This window comes from Lemur catta, chromosome X, assembly GCF_020740605.2.
Source record: "Lemur catta isolate mLemCat1 chromosome X, mLemCat1.pri, whole genome shotgun sequence".
Classification (NCBI taxonomy): domain Eukaryota; kingdom Metazoa; phylum Chordata; class Mammalia; order Primates; family Lemuridae; genus Lemur; species Lemur catta.
In genome coordinates, this window is record NC_059155.1 from 47,598,832 (window position 1) to 47,623,523 (window position 24,692).

The window sequence follows — 24,692 nt, forward strand, 5'->3', positions numbered from 1 at the left end:
AGGAGCCTGGGATTGGGAGGGGATAGGATGGGGGCAAGGTATGGGCAGCTAGAGGATGAGAGACCAGGACAGGCAGCCTCACCTGTTCCCCGGGCTGCTGCAAGCGACTGAACCGGGCCACGGACCACCCATATCGCCTCCAGGCCAAGGGCTCCGCACCCGAATCCCCGAGATCAGCTCTCCGGCAGCCTGGCTGCTGTGCCCGCGCACCGAGGGGGCGCGCTGCGCGTGCCCGGACACGGGGTGGGGGGGGCGCGGTCCCTGCCATTAACTCCTTTTGTGCCAGAGATGGCTCAAGTCCTGGGGCATGGCCCAATTCCCCCCATGCTCAGGCTTGCTCTGCTTGCACTCTCCCTCCCTCTCTCCCTCACGCACACCTCAAAGAGCAAGCTATCAGACAGGTGATCTTCCAGGGCCACTAGTCCAAACTTTACCTGTGAAGCTTGAGACCTTGACCCAAAGGGAGAAACTGAGGCACTGCCTTCAGGAGTCCCCAGTCATGCTCCACAAAAACACACCTCCAACTCAGTTGGCATCCCCTTCCTCTTCTTAGCACCAGCACTACCCAAGCAGCAACCAGCAGGGCCACTCTGCCCTCATCCTGTCCCTCTCCCAAAGGTCAGTGCTGTTCCCTTGTGCTGCTTCTGCTGGGGCATGTCAGACTCAGACTGTCAGCGTGCCAGTTGTGTGACCATTTGTCTCCCCTCCAGATCCGGTGTCTCTATGCCTTGTGTCTCTGTATGCAGTGCACCTGTCCAGTTTGTCTAGCACCCCCAAAACCCCTCTGCATGTCCCTTATCCCAGCCAAGCCTCTCACCCTGTGGCTCCTCAGAACGTTTATGTCAGCATAGAATAAGTCAGAAGTCAGTTTCCGTCATGTTTGCCTTTACCCTGTCAGGGAGTTTCATTCCTTCCGCACACAACTCTTAAACTTGGTGAGTCCTATATGAGTGAGGGCTTCGTGGGCCTGAAAGAGGGATTTTATTTTTTATTTTTTATAACTTGGGTATTAATTGGTGTTCCTGGTTTTACCAGCACACTTGACACTTCCTAGTGATAGGGTGTAACTAAGGCTTGGACATTACCCTTAAGCTGTCACATCATCCTGTACCACCCGCCCACAGGCTGGGGCTGATCCTCTTCCAGCCCCAGCTAGGCAGACCAGAAGACTCCATTGTAGTAAACCAGCTGGCTCTCCTGGACAGCCTTGGATCTAACGCCCAAACCAGAAGACAAGGGGGCCAAGAATGGCCCTGCTACAGCTCCAAATGTGACTCTGGAGCAACAGTTTTGAGTTTTCTCTACTGTAAAACGGGAGTGAGCAACAGTCATCTTGGGTAACGGCCAAGGTGGGTCATGTGAAAACAAGCAGTTCTGGCAGCAGGGCAGAGAGAGAAAAGGGTGCTCCTTTTTACTGGTCTCTCTTCCTCCTGGAGCCATACCGTCCTTCTACCACCTGTTCTATGATGACACATGCCAATGGAGGGCATTTTTTAATCCAGGAATGTGACTCTCAGGGAAGTTCTCTGTCCTAAGAAAAGGATGCCACTTGATGCATGATGGGGACCCCACAAGATGGCAAAAAGGGAAGGCAGTGTCTGTCATCTCTACCTTCCCCAGCTTGTTTGATGCCCAGCATCTGAGGTGTTGTGGAGGGAGAACTAGGTTCCACCGAGTTTGTCTCTGGCCTAATGGCCCGTCCCCAATCCCAGTGGTATATCCCCCATGGAGAAAAGTTGTACAGCAGTTGCAACATTCAGCTGAGAAGGTAAGCTGTCCTTAAGAGACTAAGGGCCCATACCTCAATATGTTGCCAGATTGGAGAAAGAAAGAGAGGGTAGCAATCCAATCAGAATTCAGAAAGTGAGGGGGTGGAAGGTAAACGGGAGATAATCTGAATAGAATGAAGGCTCTGACTTGTTGATCTAGCCCCCAGCACTCTCCTGAGAGATCGCCCTTCCCGGACATGCAAAACTCACACACTCCCTTTGCAAAGAAGCTCTGTGTATTGGGTGCAACAGCTCTGGGGTATCTATATAAATAATGTACAAAACCCAACAGCTCAATGCCTCACGTTAACAAAAATACTAAAAACTTATTAAAAATGGAGCCTGAGGGAAGAGCCCCAACCACTACTGGTGCTAGCCTGGGAAGGGGGTTGGGAATTAAGAGGAAAGGTTGGGGCCACATCCAGTGCACAAGCAGTTCCTCCAGGTGGCTCAGTAGCGTCCAAATATGTTGGTACTGGGCTGTGGCTGGGTATCTGTGAAAAACCAGAGATTATCAGGGCTGGAAGACCAAGTAGGCGTGTGGGTATGCATGAGGAAAGCTATTGGGGTAGCAAGGGAAGGGAACAGAATGGAATGCTTTCCCCCATAACCTGGGCCTGAAGCAATCACCTCAGCTACGTTTGCCCACCCCATCCCCCATTTATTTCATGGTGTTCTCTTTGGGAGGGCAGGCAGGCTTACTGGAGAGCTGTTGTTGGAGTTGCCGGACCAAAGCTGCTGTCTGTTGCTGCTGCTGGGTCTGCTGAAGCCCCTGACGCTGGAACTGAGGTGAAAATGGAAAGTGGTAGACTGAACTCTGACCTTCCACCTCCTTCTTCATCTTCATCTCCCAATCCCTTTTTCGGGTGCTATGCCTTGCCTCCCACCTCTGCTCCATTCCATACTGTCCCCAACCCAGTTCATTGGCTGTGTGCCCAACCTGGGCAGCTGTCCCTGAGCCTGGGGCTGTAGTCCAGCAGCTACCTGGGGCTGGGACTGGGGCTGGGGTTGGGGAGGAGCTGTCTGTTGCTGCTGTTGCTGCTGGTGTTGTTGTTGCTGCTGTTGCTGCTGCTGTTGCTGCTGCTGCTGCTGTTGCTGCTGCTGCTGCTGCTGTTGCTGCTGCTGCTGCTGCTGCTACGAGAACATAAAAGATACTAAGATTCAGTATTGGAGGGATGGGGACGGGGATGAAGAAGCAGGGAGGGAACTCTGGGTCCACTGTCTTCCCTTCTCAGACAGCTACAAAGAAGGAAACCAAATCTAGAGTACCCAGCAGGCAATGTCCAACTCGTTCCTACTATAGTGCCCAGAAAACAAAAAGAGGGAGGGTACAGAAGTAACTTAAGCATCACTGTAGGCCAGCCACTCTTCTGGGTGTTTTAGTATACTGTCTCATTTAGTCTTGGTAACAGAGTGGGAAGAACTTGTGCCTCTCCTCCTCCTCAGGCTTCTTGGTCCCAGACGAAATCCTAGTGCCTTACCCTCAGGATCTGTTGTTGTTGCTGTTGCCGGATGTGGTATTGCTGCTGTTGCTGCTGCTGCTGCTGCTGTTGCTGCTGCTGTTGTTGCTGCTGCTGCTGCTGCTCAGGTAGGATGGAAGTTGAGCGGACGCCTGCTTGGACACCCTGAGCACTCAGTGGAGTCATGGTACCTATCATGGGTGTCTGCTGAAGTGTCTGGTGTGAAAACCTCCAAAGACAAGAGGCCCAGAGGTCAAGGCATGGGGGAGGGAAGGGAGAAGGGATCAGTATAAACCCCGGGTCTCTGAGCTGAAATAAACTTTAACAAGTTACTTCATTCATTCCTGTTGTCACTAACCAGAAGAGCCCTTTTGGGGCCTGATAAACTTCTAGGTTGGGAAATAAGGCACAAAGACAGTACCCTACTTTAGTGTCTCATAACCTTAATGGTTAGGAATTTTTCAATTCTGTTTTAGCCATTTTTCTCTTATGAAAGTGAAAAACAGTCTTAGCACAAGATAGGCAAGATAGATAAACACTCATTGAGGTTTTTTGTTGTTGCTGTTGTCGTTCCCAATAACATTTCAAATTGCTCTACTACATCTGTACATCACTGCAACAGTCTGTGAGCTGGGCTCCCTGTCTCCAGTCCTCTCCCACCTTCCACTGTGCATCCTGTGCACTCATTCCACAGGAATCTCTCAACATGTCCAACTCCTCCTATCACTCTCTTGATTAAAAAAAAGAGCCCTTTCTGGGATTGTATCTCAATTCTACAGCTGAGTATTCAAGGCCACCTATCAATCTGCGCCCCCCAGCCTAGCCCTGACTACTTCCCTGGCACAGATTCTGCACTCCATCCAAGCTCTTCTCCCTACACACCCTATTCATTCCAGTCCCATGTCTTTGTTTGTTTTATGCCCTCTACCTGGAATGCCCTTCCTTCTCCCCTTCTCCACAAATCCCAATCATATCTATCCTTCAAAGGCCAACTCAAGTCTGATCTCCTTCACAAAACATTCTCTGATGACTCAGGCCCACATTGATATTACCCCACATTTTTTCTGAATTCCCATTTTACTTCACAGCACACAACATACCCGATTGTATCTTTGCTCAGAGTGTTCTCTAAATGTTCTTCCGTGTAAGTCTTATCTGAACTTTAGCAAAAATTCTTTGTGGTGAGGGACTAGGTATTTTACTTATTTATTTTTTGCCATCTTTCCTCATCTCACCCAGTCCCAGCACAGTGCTGGCAGTTAGTCAGGCCCCCTCCCCCACCCGTGTTCTAAATCCTAAGCGTCAGAGCCTCAAAACATGTTTACAAGGTCTTAACTAAGGCTTGACTAACACTAACCATGGTAGGAGGATTTGTTCCTTAGTCCCTCCTGGTATTCAACTGTTTAATACCAGCTTCATGACTCCTTATCATATAGTGGCGTCTATGAACTCCAGACCTTTTCTTAGCAGAGTCAGTCAGTCAATGATTTCCCTTCTGTGGGCCTCAAAGAAATGTTGGGGAAGTAGATGAGAGACTAGTGGTCTCCAGGGGCCCTTCCAGTTCCAGCCTTTTGTGGTTACAGGCCGTGTGGCCAGGTAAGTGTTCTCAACATCTCCAAAAGTTCTGACCAGTCCCATCACCTTCAGCCTGCGGGCTTTTCCAAGTCAAATGCTCCCTCATTCCTCTGTGTCTCTTCCCAGCTCACCACTACTTTGGGTACCTTTGAGCGGAGGTCAGTCCATGTCCATAGGTTGGGGCCTGCTGGTGCACATAGCCACTGGGCCGCTGTTGCAGGTGGCGGGTGGGATCTACAAGAGTAGGATTGGTAGAAGGGTGGGTGCTCTGATAAGGCTGGCTGGAGTAGCTGGGGGGCACCATGGTACCTGCGGGGCCTGTGTGTTGCTGCAATCCCACATGAGAAACATAAGGAGTATAGCCCTGGAGGGAGGAGAGAGGGAATCAGGGCCAAGAGCATGCAGAGCAGCTTGCCTCACTCTTCCTGATTCTCACAATCCTGGGCCCTTACCTGGGAGGTCTGCAAGCCGTAGGAAGAGCTGGGAGTCATCTGATGGACAGATGACTGTCCCAACATCCCCTGACTCTGCTAAAGGGAAAAAGAAAAACCTCAAACTCAGCAAATACTTTCTGCCATCTCATCTCTTGTATCTCCCACCCTGCATGTCCTTGTGGAGATCCCAAGTGTCTCCTCCCCTCTCCCTGACAGCCCTCCCTACTGCCCCTCTCACTATCTTTGCCTGGAGCTGTTGGCGAAGGCGCTGTCCTTGGGGCACCGCAGGTTGCTGCTGCCGGTAAACAGAGGTCTTATAAGAGGAGGGTTCTAGGCCCATGACGCCAGTCATGGTTGTGGGCAGCACTCCAGGGTAAGTTGGTCGGGTTGGCAGCTTCTGCATTGGTAACCGCACAGGGCGGTATGGGTCCACACGAGGGCCACCTAAAAAGGAGAGCAGACTAATCTCCCTAGGCTCCTCACCCCTCCATCCCTTGTTCAGTGTCCTAGTCATCCATAGCTCCTCAGGGGAGTGACATCATCCTCTGGGCAAGAGGAATGTTCAGGTCACTCCATCATTCCTAGTGGCTGGTACTCACCTGCAGGTAGTGGCTGGTTCTGGGTGTACAGGCCTATGGAGCTCTGCCTATAGCTAATGTGGGATATGGAACCAGGGTTTGCGTGGTGCAGGAGGTCCGGAGGCACTGTCACACCATAGGGGCCACTCCGACCTGGGCCCATTCCATAGTCCTGTGTGAATGGCAGAGGAAGAAGGAGGATGGGTTGTAGCTGAGTAGGGCAGGAGGAGATGGGGTAGAATGGGGTAACGAGGAGCTGGATTTACATGGTTAGTTTTTTTTAATTTCAGAATATTACGGGGGTACAAACATTTTGGTTATATGTATTGCTTTTGTGCAGTTTGAGTCAATGTTATAAGCATGCCCTACATGGTTAATTTTTATTATGATTCTGATGACACACCCTCCCTACGCACCCCCACCCCTCCCACAAACCAGAAACTAGAAAGCATCATGAGGAGAAAGGCTGTGGGAGAACTGTGACCGGGGGAGGCACTAACCTCCGTCTTGGTGGCTGGCTGACTGCGCTTTTTGCCCTTGGTGGACTTCTTCTTGCGTTCCTCAGTACTAGGTGGAGCAGCCCCAGGTTTGTCAGTTTTGGGGGGCTCTGGAGCCTTTTTCTCAGGTTCTAGCAGTGTGGGAGCAGGGGGCTCCTCATCTTCTGGTGGCAGTGGCAGTGGCTCCAGGTAATAGGCACGGGGCCGGGGCCTCAGGTGTGTGTGGTAGAGCAGCAACCGCTGCTGTTCCTCTCCTCGAGCCACTCGTCGGTCAACCCGGACTGTTCCAAACCAGCCCCAAGAGAGTGGTGCTGACGGCTTCAACCCCTCAAAAAGATCCCAAGGAGAGATCTTTTGTTTGGTGGAAACCTGTAGACCCTGCTCCAGAAAACGAGAAACAATGAGCTGTTGAGACTTGAAAAAGACAAGACAGACCTTGAGCACTTGTAGAAGACGCTAAAATATCTGTTGGTAATAAAGAAATAAAAAAAAGTCATAGGTTGGTTCAGAGGAGATGGTGAGAGGAAGACAGACAGAAACACACAGGGATACACACACATGCAGAGGAGAGTCAGAAGGGGAGAGAGCAATGGGTGGGGGTAGAGAGAGGTGCGGAGGGGAAGATGAAGCCAGGAGAAAAGGAGATGCAGGAGAGGGAGAACCAGGAGAAGCAGAGACAGAAAAAGGAGGGGTGGGAGGAGAGGGAGAAAGACTGATATTCAGAGGAAGACAAATAGAAACAGGAAGGGAGAGAGAGAGAAAAGGCAGGGAGAGACTAAAGACAGGCAGAGAAAGGCAGAGTCAGAGAGAGAGAGAGAGAGAGAGAGAGAGAGAGAGAGAGAGAAGGAGGAAGAGAGAGAGACAAAGAGGTAGGTGGAGAGAGACAAAGAAAGGCAGAGTAAGAGACAGAGACAAAGAGACAGACGGATCAGGAAGAGAAATGAAGAGAATGTATACATGAAGGGGTCAGACTTTGGATTTTAAATTCTGCATCCTCTTTTCCTCTCACTCTTTACTTAACACCATGATGATAGTTATTCAACAAATACTGCAACTGACAGAGAAGGGAAAAGGAAAAACTATGCAGAGATGGGTGGTTGTGGAGAGAGAAACGCAGGGACAAAAGAGATGCAGGCGTCAGCCAGACAGATGGGGGAGGTAGGACACAAGGCAGGTGGAGCAGCAAGAAGAGGAGGGTCGGGTTCTGAGAAATGGGTGGTATGTTAAAAGGTGGGTGGGGGTGAAGGGAGAGACCAAAGAAAGAGGGTGGGACTCCAAAGATGGGGAGATGCAATGTAAGGAAAGTTAAGTGATTCACTCAAAATCCTAGAGATGGTTTTTACTGGCAGAGCCTGATGGACTCCTTAGTCTGATGAGTCTGTTGTAGTTAAGAGGTTAATGCAGGGCAGGCTCTTGCCCAAAGGGGAAAAAAGGCAGAGGGTATGGGAAGACAACAGAACCTGCCTCCTTCTTGAAGATAGAATCGAAGCCAGCGATCTTGTTGCCCTTGGTGTCGATAAGGGAGCCTTGTGGCTCACATGTGATGACATCTCGGGTCTGCTTGGGCAGTGGCAGCAGCTGATGAACCTTTTCCAGACTGTCCGACTGGCGCTCCCCCAATTCTTTCTGTACGCACAGAAGAGAGGACAAGAGTTCAGAGATACAGAAAAAAAGGGACAGGAAGTCTTGGGATAGCACAGAACCTGGCATAAAGATGACCCCCAGTAAATCCTCGTTGCATGAATAACAAAGAAAAAACAGATGAGAGAGGGAAAGGAAGAGGGCTCAGGCCAGAATGAAGTCCCTGAAGCTGGACAGCAGATGCCCGTACCCCCAAAGCTTGCACCTGCCTCCTTTGCTCACCCGCAGCTTCTTCACCAGGTTCATGTATGCACGTTTGTTTTCCTCCATGCTGCCTTGTGAGATGCTAGACATATCTGCAGCCAATGTCCCATTGATGAGCACGCTCAGCATGTCCAACACGGTAGTAAAGAGCTCACTGTGACAGGAAGCCAGGGAGAATACCAGAGAAGAAAGAGGTTAAGACAGAAAAAGGCCTCTGCAGGGGATATAAGTAGGGAGAGGTGACTTTTTTTTTTTTGAGACAGAGTCTTACTCTACCCCATGCAGAGTGCAGTGGCATCATCATAGCTCACCGCAACCCCACACTCCTGGGCTCCAGTGATCCTCCTGCCTCAGCCTCCCGAGTAGCTGGGACTACAGACGCACGCCACCACGCCCGGCTAATTTTTTCTATTTTTGTTAGAGATGGGGTCTCGCTTTTGCTCAGGCTGGTCTCAAACTCCTGAGCTCAAGCTATCCTCCTGCCTTGGCCTCCCAAAGTGCTAGGATTACAGGCGTGAGCCACCGTGCCTGGCCAGGAGAGGTACTTTATATATCATCTTGAGGGCAATAAAATTGTGTGGGGGAACCCAGGGCCATGGAATCCACAGTAACAGCCACACTGATCTCAGTGGGTTGCGCACCTGGTGTGGGCGTAGGGGGATCTTCTTGGGTACAAAACTGCAGGGAGGGGGTGGGAATGCTTTACTTGTTGGACTGCATGTCGACAGTGCCGCTGATGATGATCTCCAGGAGGAGCACGGCCCACTCCGTGGTCTGCTGAGTGCTGCGCTGCACTGTGTCAAACATGCCCCCCACCTGTCAGGGCCACAACAAGTCAGTCAGATGGCTCAGGAGTGCGAACGTCGGCATTTTGTTTGGTGGAAACCTATAGAACCTTTTCTAAGAAAAACTTAGATTAGAATCTGGGTTGGGTGGGAGTCGGGACACCTGAGGTCATGCTACAGTTGTACTTCTGATTTGCTACATGATCTCAAGCCAGTGACTGATTCTTGACATCTCTGGGCCCGTTTCCTTACTTATAAAATGTTGGGACCTGGACTAAATGATTTCCAAGATTCCATTCAATATTCCACAGTGGGTTTCTAGTGTTTCTAGGGCCCAGTCAGAATCTAGGATGAAGCAGAGTCCATGCAAGGATCCAGAGTACATAAGCTATTGGACCCCGACCAGAGCAATCCAGTCCCCTTAACTATTTTCAGGCCCGGTGTCCTTTAGGAGAGCAGGGTTAGTACTGGAAGACCCAGAAAAACCTGAGGTCTCTCTCCTCATCCCCATAAGCCCCAAGCTGAGGCTTCTTTACTCTGCATATCCAGCCCGACCCCCTTCCTTCGTCTCCCCAGCTCGCCCTCTCACCAGGTTAAGCCGCAGTTTGAGTGCCTCATGCATGAGCTGCTTTGGTTTACAATCATCTAAGTACTGGTCGTCTCGCCAATTATTCACAATCTAGGACAGAAACAAGTATAATGTGCAGTTCAAGGATCTTCTCGTTTCCATCCCAAAGCACCCAGTGTGTTTAACAGAAAGTACTGAGAATTCTAAGTACATCGTGGCCTCCTAGGTGCATTCTTCCCTGCCCTTCTGCCCACCTCCATGGTCCAGAGACCTGTACCTGGTGCACCTGGCTGTAGAGGGAGGTAAGGAGTCCCTCACGTTGCTCATCCTGCCCTTTCAGACATGTCAGCACCAGGGACAAGAAGGGCTGCTGGCTCAACAGGGACATACTTGAGACAGGAGAAAAAGAAAAGGGAGATCATGGGTTAGGGATCAGGCAACTTCCAACCTCATTCCTCCAAGGCCCAGACTCTACTCTTTTAAGATCTAGCCTCTTGCTCAGCCATGCCCACTCTTATCCTCTGATTTTCCACTGTCCTATGATGTTTATCCTCAGCTCTTAGCCTCAAATTTTATTCCTCCCTGGGCCTGCCTCCTCTCCTTTCTACCCCTCAGTCCTGGTCTTCCCCAAGCGCCTTTACCTCTTTTGCTTTTGTCGATCCCGTTCTTTGCGGGAAGAGGAAGCCAGGTGCTGACCCTTCTCCAATTCCTCCCCAGCAGCCTTTAATACATGTCCCTGGACTGAGGTAGGCAGTTTAGCAATGAGGGGGGCCACCAGCCATACACCAGAGCGCTCCAGAGAGCTGGAAAACAGATGGAGGACACAGGGTTACAAGGAAGCCAGGCGAGGTTGAAACAATCCATCCTCTCCTTCCCCTGAGGACATGCCGGCATCTCCACACGACTGACGTCATTCACACTATCAGAAGAGAAACTCATAAGGGGATGGGTCCTAACATGTTTCTACCCAACCTGAGCACAGGCTTGGTCTTGCTGCTGGGCATGTTGCTTGCATTGCTTCCAGAAGATGACCCTGTCTCCGCTGACTGTTGGAAAACCTCGATTGTGGCCTTGGCGATGTTCTCCAAGAGGGAGTTCATCTCCTGCAGAGGATGAAAGGCACAGAGGTGCTAGAATAGGTAGCTGGGGTGAAGGAAAACAGATGGTAGGGGAGATGGGAGATGAGGGCGAATGACAGCATGGGTGGAGGGTGATGGGAAGGTAGGGACACAACTCTGTCAGCCGTCGTGCTCTCTAGCACCTCCATGTTTCTTTAATTCCCACTGTCTTCTCTTTTACATACCCCCTTACATCTGCGGCCACAGAAACAGGCTCCATCACCACCACCAACCTTCCCCATAGCTCAGAGCTCCAACACTCCCAACCCATTTCCCTGAGCATCAGCTCCACAAGTTTGCCATTTTCCCATCCCCTCTTTTCTTTTTCTCTTTGCCCCAATGTCACAGGCACAGCAGAGCAGCCACACCTGTGGTGCTGGGCAGGACCCATCCCCTCTTATTTCTCTCAGTTCAAGAGTCCAAGACTAGGACCTAGGTTCTTCTATGGTGGCCTATTCCTTGACACATGGAGCTGGAAGTGGGCAAGGGCAAGGGAGGCCCAGGCGCTACTCACGTTGTTAGGGGTCTGCTTAATCATGAGCTGCAGCTCCAAGGAAGACTGGCGCATGGTCCACTGGTCCAAGTTCTGTGATAGAGGCCCCACCCCCAAGCTAGTTATCACCATGTCACCTTAGCTACCCACCATCCTGAGGCCAATTCCTGATCTCCCACAACCTTGAATCACAGATTCCTAGAGGTCTGACAGGGACCTCTATGACCTTGACAAAGTTACTTAACCTCTTCAGGCCTCAGTTTCCTCATCGGTCAAACAGGGAGACCCATACCCACTTCGTAGGGTTGTAAAGATTAAATGAGAAAATGTATGCAGAGTGCCTAGCACAGTATCTGGCACAAAATACGTGCTCAACAGGTAGTAGCTATTACTACTCAGTTTCTCAGTCATGACCAAAATGCCAAATATACAAGGCCTCCCAGATGCTATGCATCCCACCGATACGCTAGATTCGCTCCAGACAGCAGTGCCCTCACCTAATAGTGTTACTCTACAGTCTAGACCATACTGGATTTACTCCTAAACCCACACTGGAGCTGTTTCTCTCACTACCTTTCTCTTATATCTTTGTTCATCTTCCTCTCTACTTAACTCTCCCTCTCTTTTTCTCAAGGTTCCCATTGTTTCTCCCCAGGTTGGGCCCCACTGCTTCCTCCAAGACCCCCATCACCTTGGCCTACCTGAAGAATACGCTTAATGCGTTGCCGCTGGGGGTTTTCCCCATCCTCGTTGTCCAGCAGTCGATGTGGGTAGCAGATGAGCTGCATGAGGCGCTGGGCCTGGGCACTACTCAACACGGGGTCTTGTAGGTCATTGCTGTCCTCACACAGCGACTTAAGGCAACGTTCTCCTACCCATTCCTGAGAAAGCTGATAATCAGGGGACTGGGGGGCAACCAGTGAGGGGCTTAGGAATAAGGCGGATGGGCTAGGGGCTGGTAAGGGACATGATGTATAGTAGGGAGGTGACGCGATCGTGGGCTGGAGACAGGACTATATTACACAGAGGCATTCAGGAGGTGTGGGGGGAAGGTGAGACTGACCTGTTGGCAGATGCTGCGCAGCACGTACTTGGCATAGACATCCAGACTGGCTGTCTCCACAGAGATGTTGCGGCCACCCTGCCTCCGACCGCCACTGCCACCTCCTCCCTCCTCCTCTGGAAGTTCTTCTGCTCCTCCTGTGACAGTGAAGCCCGAACCCTTCAGTTCTGCATCCCCTGTGGTTCACGGGTGGGAGATAGGGAGGGCAGAGTGAGATCAGAATACTGTGTGGAGACCCACTCCAGGCCCACAGAGGCAGAAACTCCCCAAATCTTGCCCTATGGGACAGAAATATACTTCCCCTCCTCCCCAAAGGTCAGAGAGACCACCTTTGGGAGGGAGAAAGACTGTCCCTTGTAGTTTAGCTGGCACTCCACCCTATACACACTTCTGGCACCACTCCCTTCCTACCCCCATACCAAGTACAAACACAGCCTTGAGAACAGCAAACACAGCTCCATCCACGATGCGGTTCTGGGAGGCAGCCAGCAGGTGGCGGTCACAGGAGGAGCGGATTCCTACTGTAGGCTTGTCTGGAGAGGGAGCTGAAGTCAGGGGAAGCCAAAGTAGAAAGCGTGGCGGGGAATGGGGTGGGGAAGCCATACTTTCTGCTGCTGGCTGGCTCAGATCGGGGTCACTTACTTCCATCAGACTGGCAAGGATTGAGTTGCGGTGTCTTGAAAAGGTGGAGGAGAATGCGGCAGGTAAGCCGGGCCCCAGGCTCAGAGTCCTGTTCACTACAAGCTAAAAGGAAGACAAAGCAGGAAGGGATGAAGCCGAACTCTGTGTGTGTGCGTGTGCGTGTGCGTGTGGCGCGGGGAGATGAGGGGGAAGATGAGGTAAAGTGAAAGGAGAAAAAGCAAGATCATACTGAAGGAGAGGTAGAGCAAAGAACCGTTATGCAGTTGAAGGGTCAAAAATTGGAAGGTCAGGGCTACAAACCCAGGGTTAAATAGAAAACAGGCCCCTTCCAGCCTGAGGCACACCAGAGGACTGGCCTTCTGGTAAGGGCCAGGGAGCCACAGTAGGGTCTCTCACACTGAGCAATGAGAAGATGGCCATTGAGTGTGTATGGAAATTTGGGGTCCAGAAATTCTAAGGGTTACAGATTGGTGGCTCACCAGCATTAAGGAGTGAAGGGATGGCAGCACAGCGAATCAGATCTTCTAGGAGCAAACACTGCCGGGCGATGAGGATTGCAACAAAAGTAGCCAGGGAGTCATGAAAAGACAGGTCACTGACCTGGAAGAAAAAGCAGACAGACATCACCACTTAGTGTGGAGAGACGGGGTATGTCTCCACTCTACAGAACTCCATCCCTCTACTACCTTGATGATCATGACCAGCCCCTTGCCCTGGTCAGTGCCTCCTTCCCCAACAAGACTCCACCCCAAGTCTCACATCTACATTGCAGAGGAGGTCGTTGAAACCACAAGTGCCATTGTTAGAGGAGCAGCACAAGGCCTTAAGTACTCCAAGCCATTCTGCACTCAGTGACTTGCAGTAGCCGGTCAGCTCTGCACACAGGATTGCGATGTCATTCACCCTAGGGAAAAGTACAAATGCTCTCAGGAAAAACCTTGTTCCACAAAATCTCAGACTCATTAACTTTTCATCTCTGCCCCAGTAATAATCAAGGTTGTAGTACCTCCCGGGTATCTTAGCCCTCCCAGTATCAGGTGGGGGTGTGGTGCCCATTCTTCACTCAGTACGCCCCATACCTATCGGGATCATGGTGCCCCACACACACGTGCATAAGGGCATTGCAGACAAAGCTGTAGCGGTTAGCAGGGTTCTCACTAAGACTCTTGCCTAGCCCTGTGTAGGTGAAGGTGTGAGCTGAGGGGTTCTCCAGAGTGTCAATCATGAATTCAGGTGCCCAGCGCATGTTTGATTCTGATGGCTCCACGTTGCAGTAAATGGTATTCTTCACTTTCGAGCAAAAGTCGCTGCAGGGGTAGGGGAAAGGAGATAGTAGTGTTAAAGAAGGTTTGGTAAGGTAGAGGGATGGTCAGCAAAGGCGGAAAAAAAAAGGAGAAAGTGAGGCACAAGAGACCTTGGGACAAGAAAAGGGAGATGGGACAAAGCAGACTGGCAGGAAAGGAACCACATGAGAGTAAGGAACAGGGGCCTCTGGAGGCAGGGAGGAAGAGGAGGAAGAGTGTGGGCCCCAGAGAGATGGGTGATGGAGAAGAGCACCCACTCTCAGTAATGCAACAACACGTGGAGGACACAGTCCATAAATGACCCTAGACAGGCAGCAGGGTCCTGGGCTGTGCTCAGCTCCTGAGTTGGGTAGTAATGAGAAGGAGAAGGGACTAGATCCCACTTTTTACCCCTTACCTCCCACCTCTCTTACCTGAAGAGCTCCCCAAATTTGCTCTTTAAATGGCTACAGGACGTGTACAGATCATAGAGATAAGCAAGGATACAGCGTTCTGCAGAGGAGCCATCCGATCGGTTCATCCCATGCTTCACTACGCCACACAGCCTGTCACGAAGAGGCAAGGTTGGGAAGATCAGCGGATGGTATGTGAGGGGCCAAGGCACAAAGGGCCCTTGAAACAGATCCAGGTCTCTTGGTAATACTATTCCCTTCCCACCTGAATGGCAGGAACTTCCCTACAGTGTGAGCCCATGTGCGTGTTCTTCCCAGACTACTTCTACTGGCATTCGCCAGAGACCTGAGTGTTTCAGTTATTTTGAAACCCTGCTTACCCCTCAAAGACCTGTGCCATCTGGTCCTGGTTGAGGATGAGGCAGGCATGATAGTGCCGCAGGACAGCCACGATGCACAGGCACAGGCTGGTAGTGTAGCTGCCCACCAGATCCGAGGATTTGAGAAGCAGCTCGGCCTCAACTACGCTCAGTTCATTCAGCAGCTAGCAGAGTGAATGGGGGGTGGGAGATGAGAAGAGGCCCCTCATATCATATATAACCCCCTTCCTATGAGGACACTGGCAGGGCCAGGCCTGAGCCCCTTCCTGCTGGAACCGCCCAGGATAGAAGGGCCCTGTTACCACATGCCACTGTCCTTTGTTCTATTAATGACACCTCTAAACCAGTCTCCAGGATATAGTTCTATGAACTCCACAGTGGGAGGATGGTCTGTGCCCAATGCTCTAATCTGCCTCCTGGGCCTCCCCAGGGAGCACTTAAGTCTCTATTCCTACAGTCTTAGCTCATGTTCCATTCCCCCCGTGCTAGTCTTTCTGCCCCTCCAAATAGCATGGGAAACTGGCTGGAGCCTCTACCCCTGTCTTTATGACCCTATATAGCACAGACTCCTTCCTCCACCCTTATCTCCCCCAACTTCCCCACCTGAATGGCAAAGTCGATGAGGCCACTGATGCTGAGTGAATATTCCATGAGGTCAAAGATGAACTGCACATGCTGCACCAGAGGCAAGTGGTATGACATGCCAAGGGCAAAGCTTGTGATCTGCTCCAGAACATTCCGGGAGACCTGATAAGGGCAGTGGGAGTGAAACGGGAGTGGAGAGAGGCAAGAAGAACGAGGGCAGCAGGAGAGGATGATGGAGGAAGGGGAGGAGATCAGGAAGCTTAGCCTGCCTAGGGGGAGAAAAAGATAAGGGGGAAAGGAAAACAGAAGAGGAGGCCAGGCTGTGGGAAGGGGGCTGGGCTTAGGCCCACACCTGAGCCGTGACCTGGTGTTGGTCATAATGTGAAAGGTGCTGGAACTTAGCAAAGATATCTTCGGCAGTGGGGAAGACCTCAGGCCGGTTGCGCCTCCGCTTCTGCCCATCCTCCCCACCTGAGGGGACAGTTGAAAGGGACCAGTCAGGACAGGGAAGATAACTAGCTGACTGGGGGTGGGGAGGGAGGGACGGAGGGAGGAAAGGAAGAGGGAAGCCGGGAAGGGAGGGTCAACGAAGGGATGGAGGTGGGATGAAGGGAAGGGGACAGTGAAGCAAAGGTTTAGAGGACCACAGACTATGTGGACCTTAGAGGAATATATACAGGGAGGTGCTAGGATGAGGGAGGGAAGGGAGAGGGAAGGAGGGCAGTATGGGGCTTACTGTGAGGTACCTAAGAATGTCAGGTCTCCAGGATTCAGAGGCACAATAGGAGCAAGCTGGTCTGCAGAGGGGGGGAATGAGGGGGCAAGTTTCAAAAGGACTAGAGCTCTCAGGAGACTCTAAGAGACAGGACATTGGGACATGACTGGGGAGTTCCCTATGCTGGGGAAGGGAACACTGACTAGGGCACTCTTTGGGGGAGATCTGTTTAAGGAGCCTCGAACCCACCAGTTTCTGCTGTCCCCTTGCGGTTCAGAACCTTCAGGATATCCTTGGTAATTTTCTTGATGGCATGGCGGGCATCATCTCGCTGCTTTCCCACCCCAAACAATACGACCAACCGCTGGTTGCACTCATGGCTGCATGACTCCTCCTGCATCCCAGCAGCACAGTCAGACTTCAGCACAGATCTCCTTCCCTCCTCTTAAAAGCACACTCCATACCCCGCAGCACTGTGCTCAAGTCCCTTCCCAACATACCCACACCCTCAGGAACAGCTCCAACCCCTTGGCAAATTCCTTGGACAGCAATCTGGGCTCAAAACAGATCATCACAAGGTGTTGGGGAACAGTACCTGGGGGATGGGAAAGTGTGTGGCATACTGCACGTGTCGTGGCTGGTCATAAAGAACCCCAAGGGTCCCTTCGATCTTCTCCTTGGGTAGGGGCTTCACTTCCTTCTCGACATCTGGTTTCTCAGGGGATGGACTGCCCTTCCCCTCACAGGGCATAGTAGGGGAGAACAACTAAGAGAAAGGTGAGAGGGCAGAACATTTAGAAGGAGAAAAAGGGATGAGGGGGCATAATTCAATTCCAGAAAGAGGCATAATGGGAGGATCTAAGGAGCTGGAGTTTTCCATGCTTAGGATCTAACTTACTGAGAAATCAGGCTTCTCCATGTCCTCAAAGAGCACACTGGAACTAGGGTCGATGTCCATAGATTCTGAGAGACCTGGATCCTGAGGGCATAGAACATAAGAGAAGTTGCTTTAGATCTAGGGAGCTGCTCCCCACCATCTAGAAAAGTTCACAGGGGAATTAGAGAGAGGAGACCATACTGTGGAAAGCACAGGATCTGGATTCAAGTCTTGTCCAGTCCTTTAACCAGTATGGGCCTCGATTTCCTTCAGCTTTCAAATAGGGATAAGAGTATCTCACAGGGCTGATGTGAGAGTGTTTTGTAAACCACAAAGTGCTAAGAAAATACTACCTTCATTAGGCAAAAGAGACTCTCAGAGGCCTCTGGGAGCCATGAAGATGGAAATGTCAGAAGGAATGATCCAGGGCAAGGAAAAGCCCACTCACTTCCAGTTTGCTACTGCTGCTGCCTTCCGCCTCCTTGCGCTCTGGGTCATCGGCAGGATCATCAAAGGGAGAGGGAGGCCGGGGACCAGGGGCTCCAAAGGCAAGGTCCCCTCGGGAGATGAGAGTGCAAGTATACATGTTGTGGGAGAAAACATCATGTCGAATCAGTTCACAGAACAGCAGTACCAAGTTAAAGAATTCCACCCGCTCACTCTCACTTCGGGGATCCGCTGGAGGGAGGGAATGAGGAAAGATGAGTTAGGAGAACACAAAAGAGGTGGGCAAAAAGAAAGAGGGACACACCAAAGGTGTGGTGCTCCTAGAAGACCTCAGAGAGGGATACACCCAAAGCAGTAATAAGAGTGACCAAAAAAAAAAAAAATCTCAGAAACTATTGAGGGACAAAGTATGGTTGGTTAACCCACCTGTTGCCCCACACATCATCTCAGAAGGGAATATAGCATCTTTGCTGCTATTTATACAGTGAAAATGCTTTAGTCACACATTCTTATCTTTATTATTATCTATGTTTCTCTACTCTATTAAACTGTAAGATGATCAAGGACTAGAATTACATCTAAAAGTCATTCTGCACAGAGATCAAGACAGAAATATAGACCAGAAGGCCCTTAATTATGCTTTCTGATGACAGTGGTGGGTAACTGAGTCAAGGCAGAGGTAACTAGAGGGTGGCAGGGGTCCATACTCAGCATGGGAGCCTGTGTATCCAGAAACTGCAGAAGGACATCCTGGAAAATGGGAGCACTCGGAGCAGAAAGGGAGCCAGAGGCAATGGAACCCTTCTCATCTGCTGCTTCTGATTCTCCACAACGCTGTAGGATGAAAGAACAAATTGCAGGACTGACTTTTACCTGTTTCTTCACTCCTCAATGTGTAACCCTTCAACTACCACCTGTTTTGCCTCTACCCCATGCTTTTCACTTCCGTTCCCCCTCTGACCTCCATTTTCTTTACCACCTCCCAGTTGAAGCCTTGATCTCTTCTCTAACTCTGACATTAATCCACACCTTTCTACTTTTGCCTCATGTCCTTAATTTTCCCTTTAAGTTCTCTACCACTTTTTTACTCTATTCTCACACCTTCAACTTTGGTCCCATTATCGCCTCAATCTCTCTGTGCCCAACCCCAGTTAGATTCCTTCCCATTGGCCAATCTCCTTCTCTTATCTCTTCCCCCTAACCTCAGCCTCAATCTCTGCCTGTCTCTTCTCCAGGAGCTTGGCTACCACCATAGCACGATGCCGACCAGAACGCTTGCAGCTGACAGCCCATTCACACAGTAATGATACCACAGCATCATCATCTGAGGAGATCTGGAGACCAAAGGAAGACAGGGATGAGTAAGGTAGGGTTGGGGACAAAGAATTAAGTTCCAATTTTTTAAAGACTGGGCCCCATCTTAAAACATCTTGGGCCCAATAAGATCATCTCTGCAGACATCCCCTGGTTTCAATGCCTCACCATGACTTCCTCTCATAACATACTGTTGCTCTTGCAATGATTTTGCTCCTTTGATTCCCCTTCTTGCTTACCTCATGCCCATCCTTGCTAGGCCCCAATCCAAAGATTCGATTACAAAGGGAGTCAAGAGAGTTGCTGAAGTCAGAGCGCTCAAAACTATGGCTGTCCAGCACTTCCAAAGTATGGAGCACCCGTCCAATGGTGAAGCCTAAAGAGGAAAAGTGGTAAAGGGGACTTAACTAGAGGCCCAGTGCATTCTGGCTTTCAGATCTGTATGTCCTTACAAGCTCCATCCTTGTCTCAAACATACTTCCTACTGTCTTCTGAAACCTACCTGCAGTAGCTTCCTGGCACTTATCAAAAGACCAGCGAACCTCAACTGCCTGTCCTCGCTCCTTGATCTGCTGCTCAATCTCCCGCAACTTTGCACGGACCTGCAGTATCAAAAAGGAAGGCTTTAAGGATGTGCCAAGACCGGGGCTCTGGGCTGAAAGAACAGTACCAGACTCCAAATCATTATTTCTGAAAGAGTAATTTAGCCTCATAGCTCAATGTTGGAATACCAGGCTAGTGGTCAGACTTACCTGCTGAGTGAAGGCACTGTTGCCCTCTGGCATGGGCAGGTTGGAGGGAGCAATAGGCAGGTGGTCAAGTGGTGAGCCAGTCTTAATCCGGCTATCAGTCAGCGAGTAGTGCCAAACCAGGGCACTAGGACAACACAGGAGGATGGTCTGCCAGACAGAAACAGCTAAGTCAAACTCAGTTACCATGACTACCTCTCCGGAATCCTGTTATAAGACCTAACCCTTACACTTGAGATCCAAAGTTACTGGGACTGAGTCCCTGTGGCAGGCATCACTCCATCCCTAATCCCCTCCCTTCATCCACTTTCTTACCATTTAGCCCTGGAAGAAAGAGAGAGGCTGGCCAAAACCTCCAAAGGGAACTAATACCCCAGTACTGAGAAGCAGTAGCCTCCAAGAAAGTACTCAGTGCCTACTCCCACCTCCAATCTGGAATCATCCCCATTCTTCAGGATGGGCACGAAACTCTTCTCAGGCTATCTCTTAATACTTCCTTGGACCCACCTAGTACCTACCTGTAGGATACAGCTGAGGCCAAAAACCAGGGGCCGGTGCTGAGGGCACATAAGCAGGTCACTAAAGGGAGTTGAGGGTGTGCTGCTAGCTGGGGGCTGAGGAGCAGGGGTGGTAGGCAGCGTGCTTGTTGACTGAGCAGATATAACATGAGATGAGTGGCTGCTCACACCATCCAGCTGCAGGGCCAGTCTCCGGGTACAGAAGTAGGCAAGGCGGCGGGAGAGGTACGCAGACTGAACGAATTCCCCAGAATACTGTGAAGACATGACTATCAGAGCCTCTAATTCTCTCCAAGGGACACTGCTCTAAAGTCTTATTCTTTCTCAAATCCTCCCTAGACTCCCCAACTCCTAGGCCTTACTCGAAGCAGTAAGGGCAGCAGCAGTTTAAGCAATTCATCCTCTCCAGGGCGGATTTTCTCAAAACATTCAAGCACCCAGGTCAAGAACTCATGTCTGTCCAGCATTCCATCCTATGGGTACCAGGGGTGGGGAAGAGAATTAGTTTAACACAGGGACTATTAGAGATGAGGCAGTTAAAGTAAATGAAAGGGTGAAGAGAACTACAACTGGGGCAAAGAGGCAGACTGATTCTGTTCTATACTGGCAGAGGGCAAGATCAGGCTCAATCCAATGACCCACACAACATGCCTAACTCCCTACCTGAAACATGAACATGGCCAGCTTCTCACTGTAATCCCACTGCCGGATCGCCACCTCTACATCATGGGGCAAGGGCCCTATCGTGGAACCACAGCCCCCACTTCCTACAGGCCCTGGCCGGTAGTATTCAGCCATCTTCTGTAGCTGCTCCCATAAGTACTTGGTGATGATCTGAGTCCATTCTAGAGGAAACATGGAAAAAGGGCTATTTGATAATATCCTTATGCTTAGCACATTAACTGCCATGTGACTTGTATTTAACTCATGCTAGTTTTGAGCCTGGGGCCTCATGAAGCATATGTAACTCACACGTCTCTACCTTGGGAGCCGTGTGAACTATTTTTCAAGTTGCAATTAACTCACGCACAGAAAACAATAAAAAATAACACATTTTTCATTAAATTAGGAAGGATCGTTTTATTTTCGAAGTTTTTATTCTATTTTGTAATAAAACACTGTGGCCCCAAGGAAAAAAATTTTTTTTCTAATGTGGTAGTCAATGTGTTAGAACACCTTCCATCCCCTACCCCCACCCCCAAGCACCATCCTTCTAAATTCTATTCATTCTTTTTCCCTCTAGCCAAATGCCACCTTCCTAAAGCCTTCCCAGGTTATCTCCCAAAGAAAGTAATCTATCTGTCCAAAGAAACTTCTGCCTCCTCTTTTGACATTTACCACTTTCTACATTTAATTATGTTATTCGTACATATGCCTTAGCATCCCTACTAGACTGTAAGCTTCCTAAGAGCAGAGATTATGTACCGGTTGTCTTTGTAGCCCCGTACGTGCACACAACAGATACTTGAATTACTGAGTGAATACAAGATACAAGCAGAAACAAGAAGGAGAATGATTCCAAGGGTCTCTCTACTGCTTCTCAAATCAATCAGTGGTATACCTCTGCAGTTCCCAGCACCCTGTACTTCCACCCCCACCCCCACCCCCAAGGATGGGGCACCAGGCCCAGCCTGTTAGGGACTAGGCCACAGAGGTCCGCAGCGCACCCCCACTCCCGTCTGTGGAAAAATTGTCTTCCATGAAACTTAGGAAACGGTGGAGGGTGGGGGTGTCACAGAGCAGGAGGTGAGCAGTGGGCCAGCAAGTGAAGCTTCACCTGTATTTACAGGTGCTCCCCATCACTTGTATCACTGCCTGAATTCTGCCCCGCTCTCCAGGTCTGGGGAAAAATTGTTTTCCACGAAACTGGTCTCTAGGGCCAAAAAGGTTGGGGACCACTGGTATACTTGGTATTAGGAGTTACTTACCCACGCAAGGGTCAACAACAGGTCTCTTCTTAACCTTGGTCTCAGTGATTGCTGCATAGTAGGCACAGGTCATCTTAATGAGCCAGGCAGCCCGCATCACAGGCACTGTGTATTTGGCTAAGTACCCAAACACTTCTTCCTTCTTACTGAAAATGGGGACCTGGACAGACATCACAATTAGTGAGGTCTCTATTACCCCTATGAGCTGGCACCCATGGAGATTAATGTGGGAATAGGAGGGTACTTGGGACCCATGCTCCCCCACCCTTAGCCTGAAGAACAGGAAATAGTACCTCACCTTTTTGGCTAGTTGTGTGAGTGGCTTGGTGCCAGCCAGGTCAGTGAACCAGGTGTTAATGGCACTCTGGGATCGTGCAGTCACCAGCCAGAAGTTGTCCTTCTGGTTCACTTGGGGCTTCCTGCGACCAGTGTCAGGAAGGGTGTTACAACGTAACTTCTCTGCAATAATGCTGCTGAAGTTGGAACTGATCTGAGGGAAGAAAACTACACCTCAGGCTGGGAAGAAGGGGCAGTTAGGTGGTCCTGCCTTTGATGGGCAAATGCCAATGGGGTAGCATTAGGTTATGAAAGCAAGCTCAGACATTTAGGTTGTCCCTTTAAGTCTTCCCAACCCAGGGCCTTTGCTCCTTCTCAGATTCTTCCAGCCTTTTCCTTCAGCCTGGCAGAGTTGTCTCACCTTGGCAGGATTGAAGTTGACGTTCTTGGCACTGCCATGTTCATCCCCAGAGACAGCAGGCTGGTTATTGAAACCTTGTTTTACATTCAAGGCCGTCAGTTCATCCTGAGGCAGGAAAACGGCATTTTAGTTTTTTTTCCCCTTGGGGGGAGGTGGTAGGAGAGGAGGGCAGAAGAGAAGGAACAAGCGAAGAGGGGAGGAGGAAGATTCTGAGTAGAGCAGAGCGTTACTTAAAGCTGGGCCCTTATGTTCACTCGGACCCCACCCTCACCCCCACAGTCTCTAAGATTCCCAGCCACGCAGAGCACCCTCAACATCACTCTTCCCTTGCGAGGAGCTGTACCTCACCAAGCTGCCTCAGACAACTTTCTGAGGTGTATGTGTGTGGAGGTGGGCGCCTCTGGTGTGGCCCCTACAACATTCCCTAGTCACACCTCGGAACCCCCCACCCACCTGCGTCCTGCTCTCCCACAGCAGCCCACTTTACTCTTCCCCCTTTCGGGACTTTCCTTCTCATCTAATCGCCCCGCCCCCCCTTCCCTAAACCGTCAATGCCTCCTCCTATGCTGACTGCGTGCCCCGGGCCCCTGAGAGCCCCGATTTTCGAACGCACCTCTTTCTGTTTGGGATCTTGAGGGTACACATCGGGAGGCCCCAGCCGCGGCCGCTTCAGGGGCCGGTGTTCGTAGCTCAAGATCCCGAAGGCCGCCATCTTGCCCAGCCCGTAGCGGCGGAGGCGCCAGCAGGGCCAGGCTTGCGGGGGGTGGGGAAGGGGGAGAGAGAGCCGAAAAGTGGGGGGGGGGGCGGTTAGGGAGGACGGCGGCCGAGAGACAACAGGGGGCACGTTAGAAACTCTCGATCATTGCCGGAAACTACCGAGGGAAGCCGAGGGACGCCGGGAACCATCCGACAATACCGACCGCGGAGGGGGTGGGGCCTGCCCGGCCTGGGGCGGGGCTCTGTGCCCCCGGGAGATTGCCGCGCGGCGGCGGAAAGTCGATTTCACTCAGCAAAAATCTCAGAAACGTTCCCGAGCCACGTACTGTGCTGGGGATGCAAACCTGCAACGTGGGAGGCAGCCGTGGTGCTGAGCTCTGACTAGAATTGGGTTCCTAGCGCCTAGCTAGGTTCTTGGCCTCGAAAAGTGTTCAATAATATTTGCATTGGTTGGGAACTCTAGCTTTCACAGTTTCTTAGTTCCTGCATCTGAAAAAATAGGGGGCTAACACCTTCTTCAAAGGACTGTTGTAACAATTAGAAACTAAGTATGCATAAGAAAGCACCCATTAAACCCTAAAAGGCCGGCTCTAATCCCTCAAGGCCTTTATGGTCTAGCCCCGAGCTGCCTAACCTTTTCTGTCACAAACTCTAAAATGCAAATGAAAGCTATGGACCTTCCTCCCAGAAAAATGCACATATAAACTTGCAAAATGTTAGATACTATCTAGCGAGGTTCTTAGACCTCTTAAAGCTCATCTAAGTATCCCCTGAGTTCATGAGCTCCAGGTTAAGGACCCTTCCTCTAGCGAAAGCGGAACCTACTGTGTCGGCTGCTTTCCAGACATTATCTCCTTTGATTTGCAAACAGCCCCATGAGTTAAGGGCTATTATCGTCTCCATTTTGTGAACCAGGAAGCTAATTCTCAAACAGTGAAAATGTGCATATTCTACAGCTACTAAGTAACGGAGCTGGGACTAGGATTCTTTCTCTATTCCAGAGCCATTATTCTGTTACAGTATTGCCATTTAGAGAAAAGACAGCCAAAGTGCTACAATAAAAGTAAAATAACAAACAAAAATAATACAAGTAACAAAAGTAACAATAACAAAATTCTACTGAATCATGATGGGAAGAAAAATTAATTCTCTGTGGGAGGCCAAGGCGGGAGGATCGCTTGAGCCCAGGAGTTGGAGATTGCTGTCAGCTAGGCTGAGGCCACAGAACTCTAACCTGGGCCA

At 50.6% G+C, this 24,692-nt stretch overlaps 1 protein-coding gene across 7 annotated transcripts; it reads right to left on the reverse strand.

The window, feature by feature from the left end:
• Positions 1-1,987: 1,987 nt before the first annotated feature.
• Positions 1,988-23,655, reverse strand: MED12 (mediator complex subunit 12). Of its 7 annotated transcripts, XM_045538669.1 has the most exons (45): positions 23,347-23,653; positions 22,734-22,838; positions 22,335-22,526; positions 22,037-22,196; positions 20,772-20,953; positions 20,471-20,581; positions 20,109-20,363; positions 19,594-19,740; positions 19,344-19,443; positions 19,081-19,217; positions 18,730-18,861; positions 18,235-18,361; positions 17,529-17,758; positions 17,102-17,182; positions 16,799-16,969; positions 16,453-16,597; positions 16,235-16,285; positions 15,841-15,959; positions 15,507-15,650; positions 14,904-15,067; positions 14,545-14,676; positions 13,907-14,134; positions 13,587-13,731; positions 13,307-13,427; positions 12,828-12,929; positions 12,605-12,718; positions 12,186-12,361; positions 11,824-12,003; positions 11,144-11,215; positions 10,484-10,614; positions 10,153-10,314; positions 9,789-9,900; positions 9,533-9,622; positions 8,865-8,974; positions 8,177-8,312; positions 7,778-7,939; positions 6,317-6,691; positions 5,838-5,988; positions 5,486-5,682; positions 5,257-5,334; positions 4,951-5,168; positions 3,251-3,458; positions 2,754-2,894; positions 2,472-2,553; positions 1,988-2,263 (listed from the first exon to the last, which is right to left on the reverse strand). In XM_045538669.1, exons 1-45 carry the CDS (start codon positions 23,443-23,445, stop codon positions 2,220-2,222), a joined length of 6,519 nt encoding a protein of 2,172 aa, XP_045394625.1. In that variant the 5' UTR covers positions 23,446-23,653; the 3' UTR covers positions 1,988-2,219. The 7 variants fall into 7 exon arrangements, with proteins under 7 accessions (XP_045394625.1, XP_045394623.1, XP_045394622.1 ...); XM_045538667.1 differs by lacking the exons at positions 1,988-2,263; positions 2,472-2,553; positions 2,754-2,894 and having other exon boundaries at positions 3,067-3,458; positions 4,951-5,038; positions 5,114-5,168; positions 23,347-23,655; XM_045538666.1 differs by lacking the exons at positions 1,988-2,263; positions 2,472-2,553; positions 2,754-2,894 and having other exon boundaries at positions 3,067-3,458; positions 4,951-5,038; positions 5,114-5,168; positions 5,477-5,682; positions 23,347-23,654.
• Between the last annotated feature and the right edge of the window lie 1,037 nt (positions 23,656-24,692).

Excerpts from the sequence above, each read along its gene's own strand:
- MED12 (XM_045538669.1), bottom strand. The coding sequence starts at position 23,445 with ATGGCGGCCTTCGGGATCTTGAGCTACGAACACCGGCCCCTGAAGCGG. Across the intron at positions 19,741-20,108 it reads GCCTCAGCTGTATCCTACAG|ACCATCCTCCTGTGTTGTCC; the intron begins GTAGGTACTAGG and ends TCTGTCTGGCAG. Across the intron at positions 12,930-13,306 it reads CCCTTCACTCCTTAATGCTG|CTTGTAGTGAACAGGACTCT; the intron begins GTGAGCCACCAA and ends TCTTCCTTTTAG.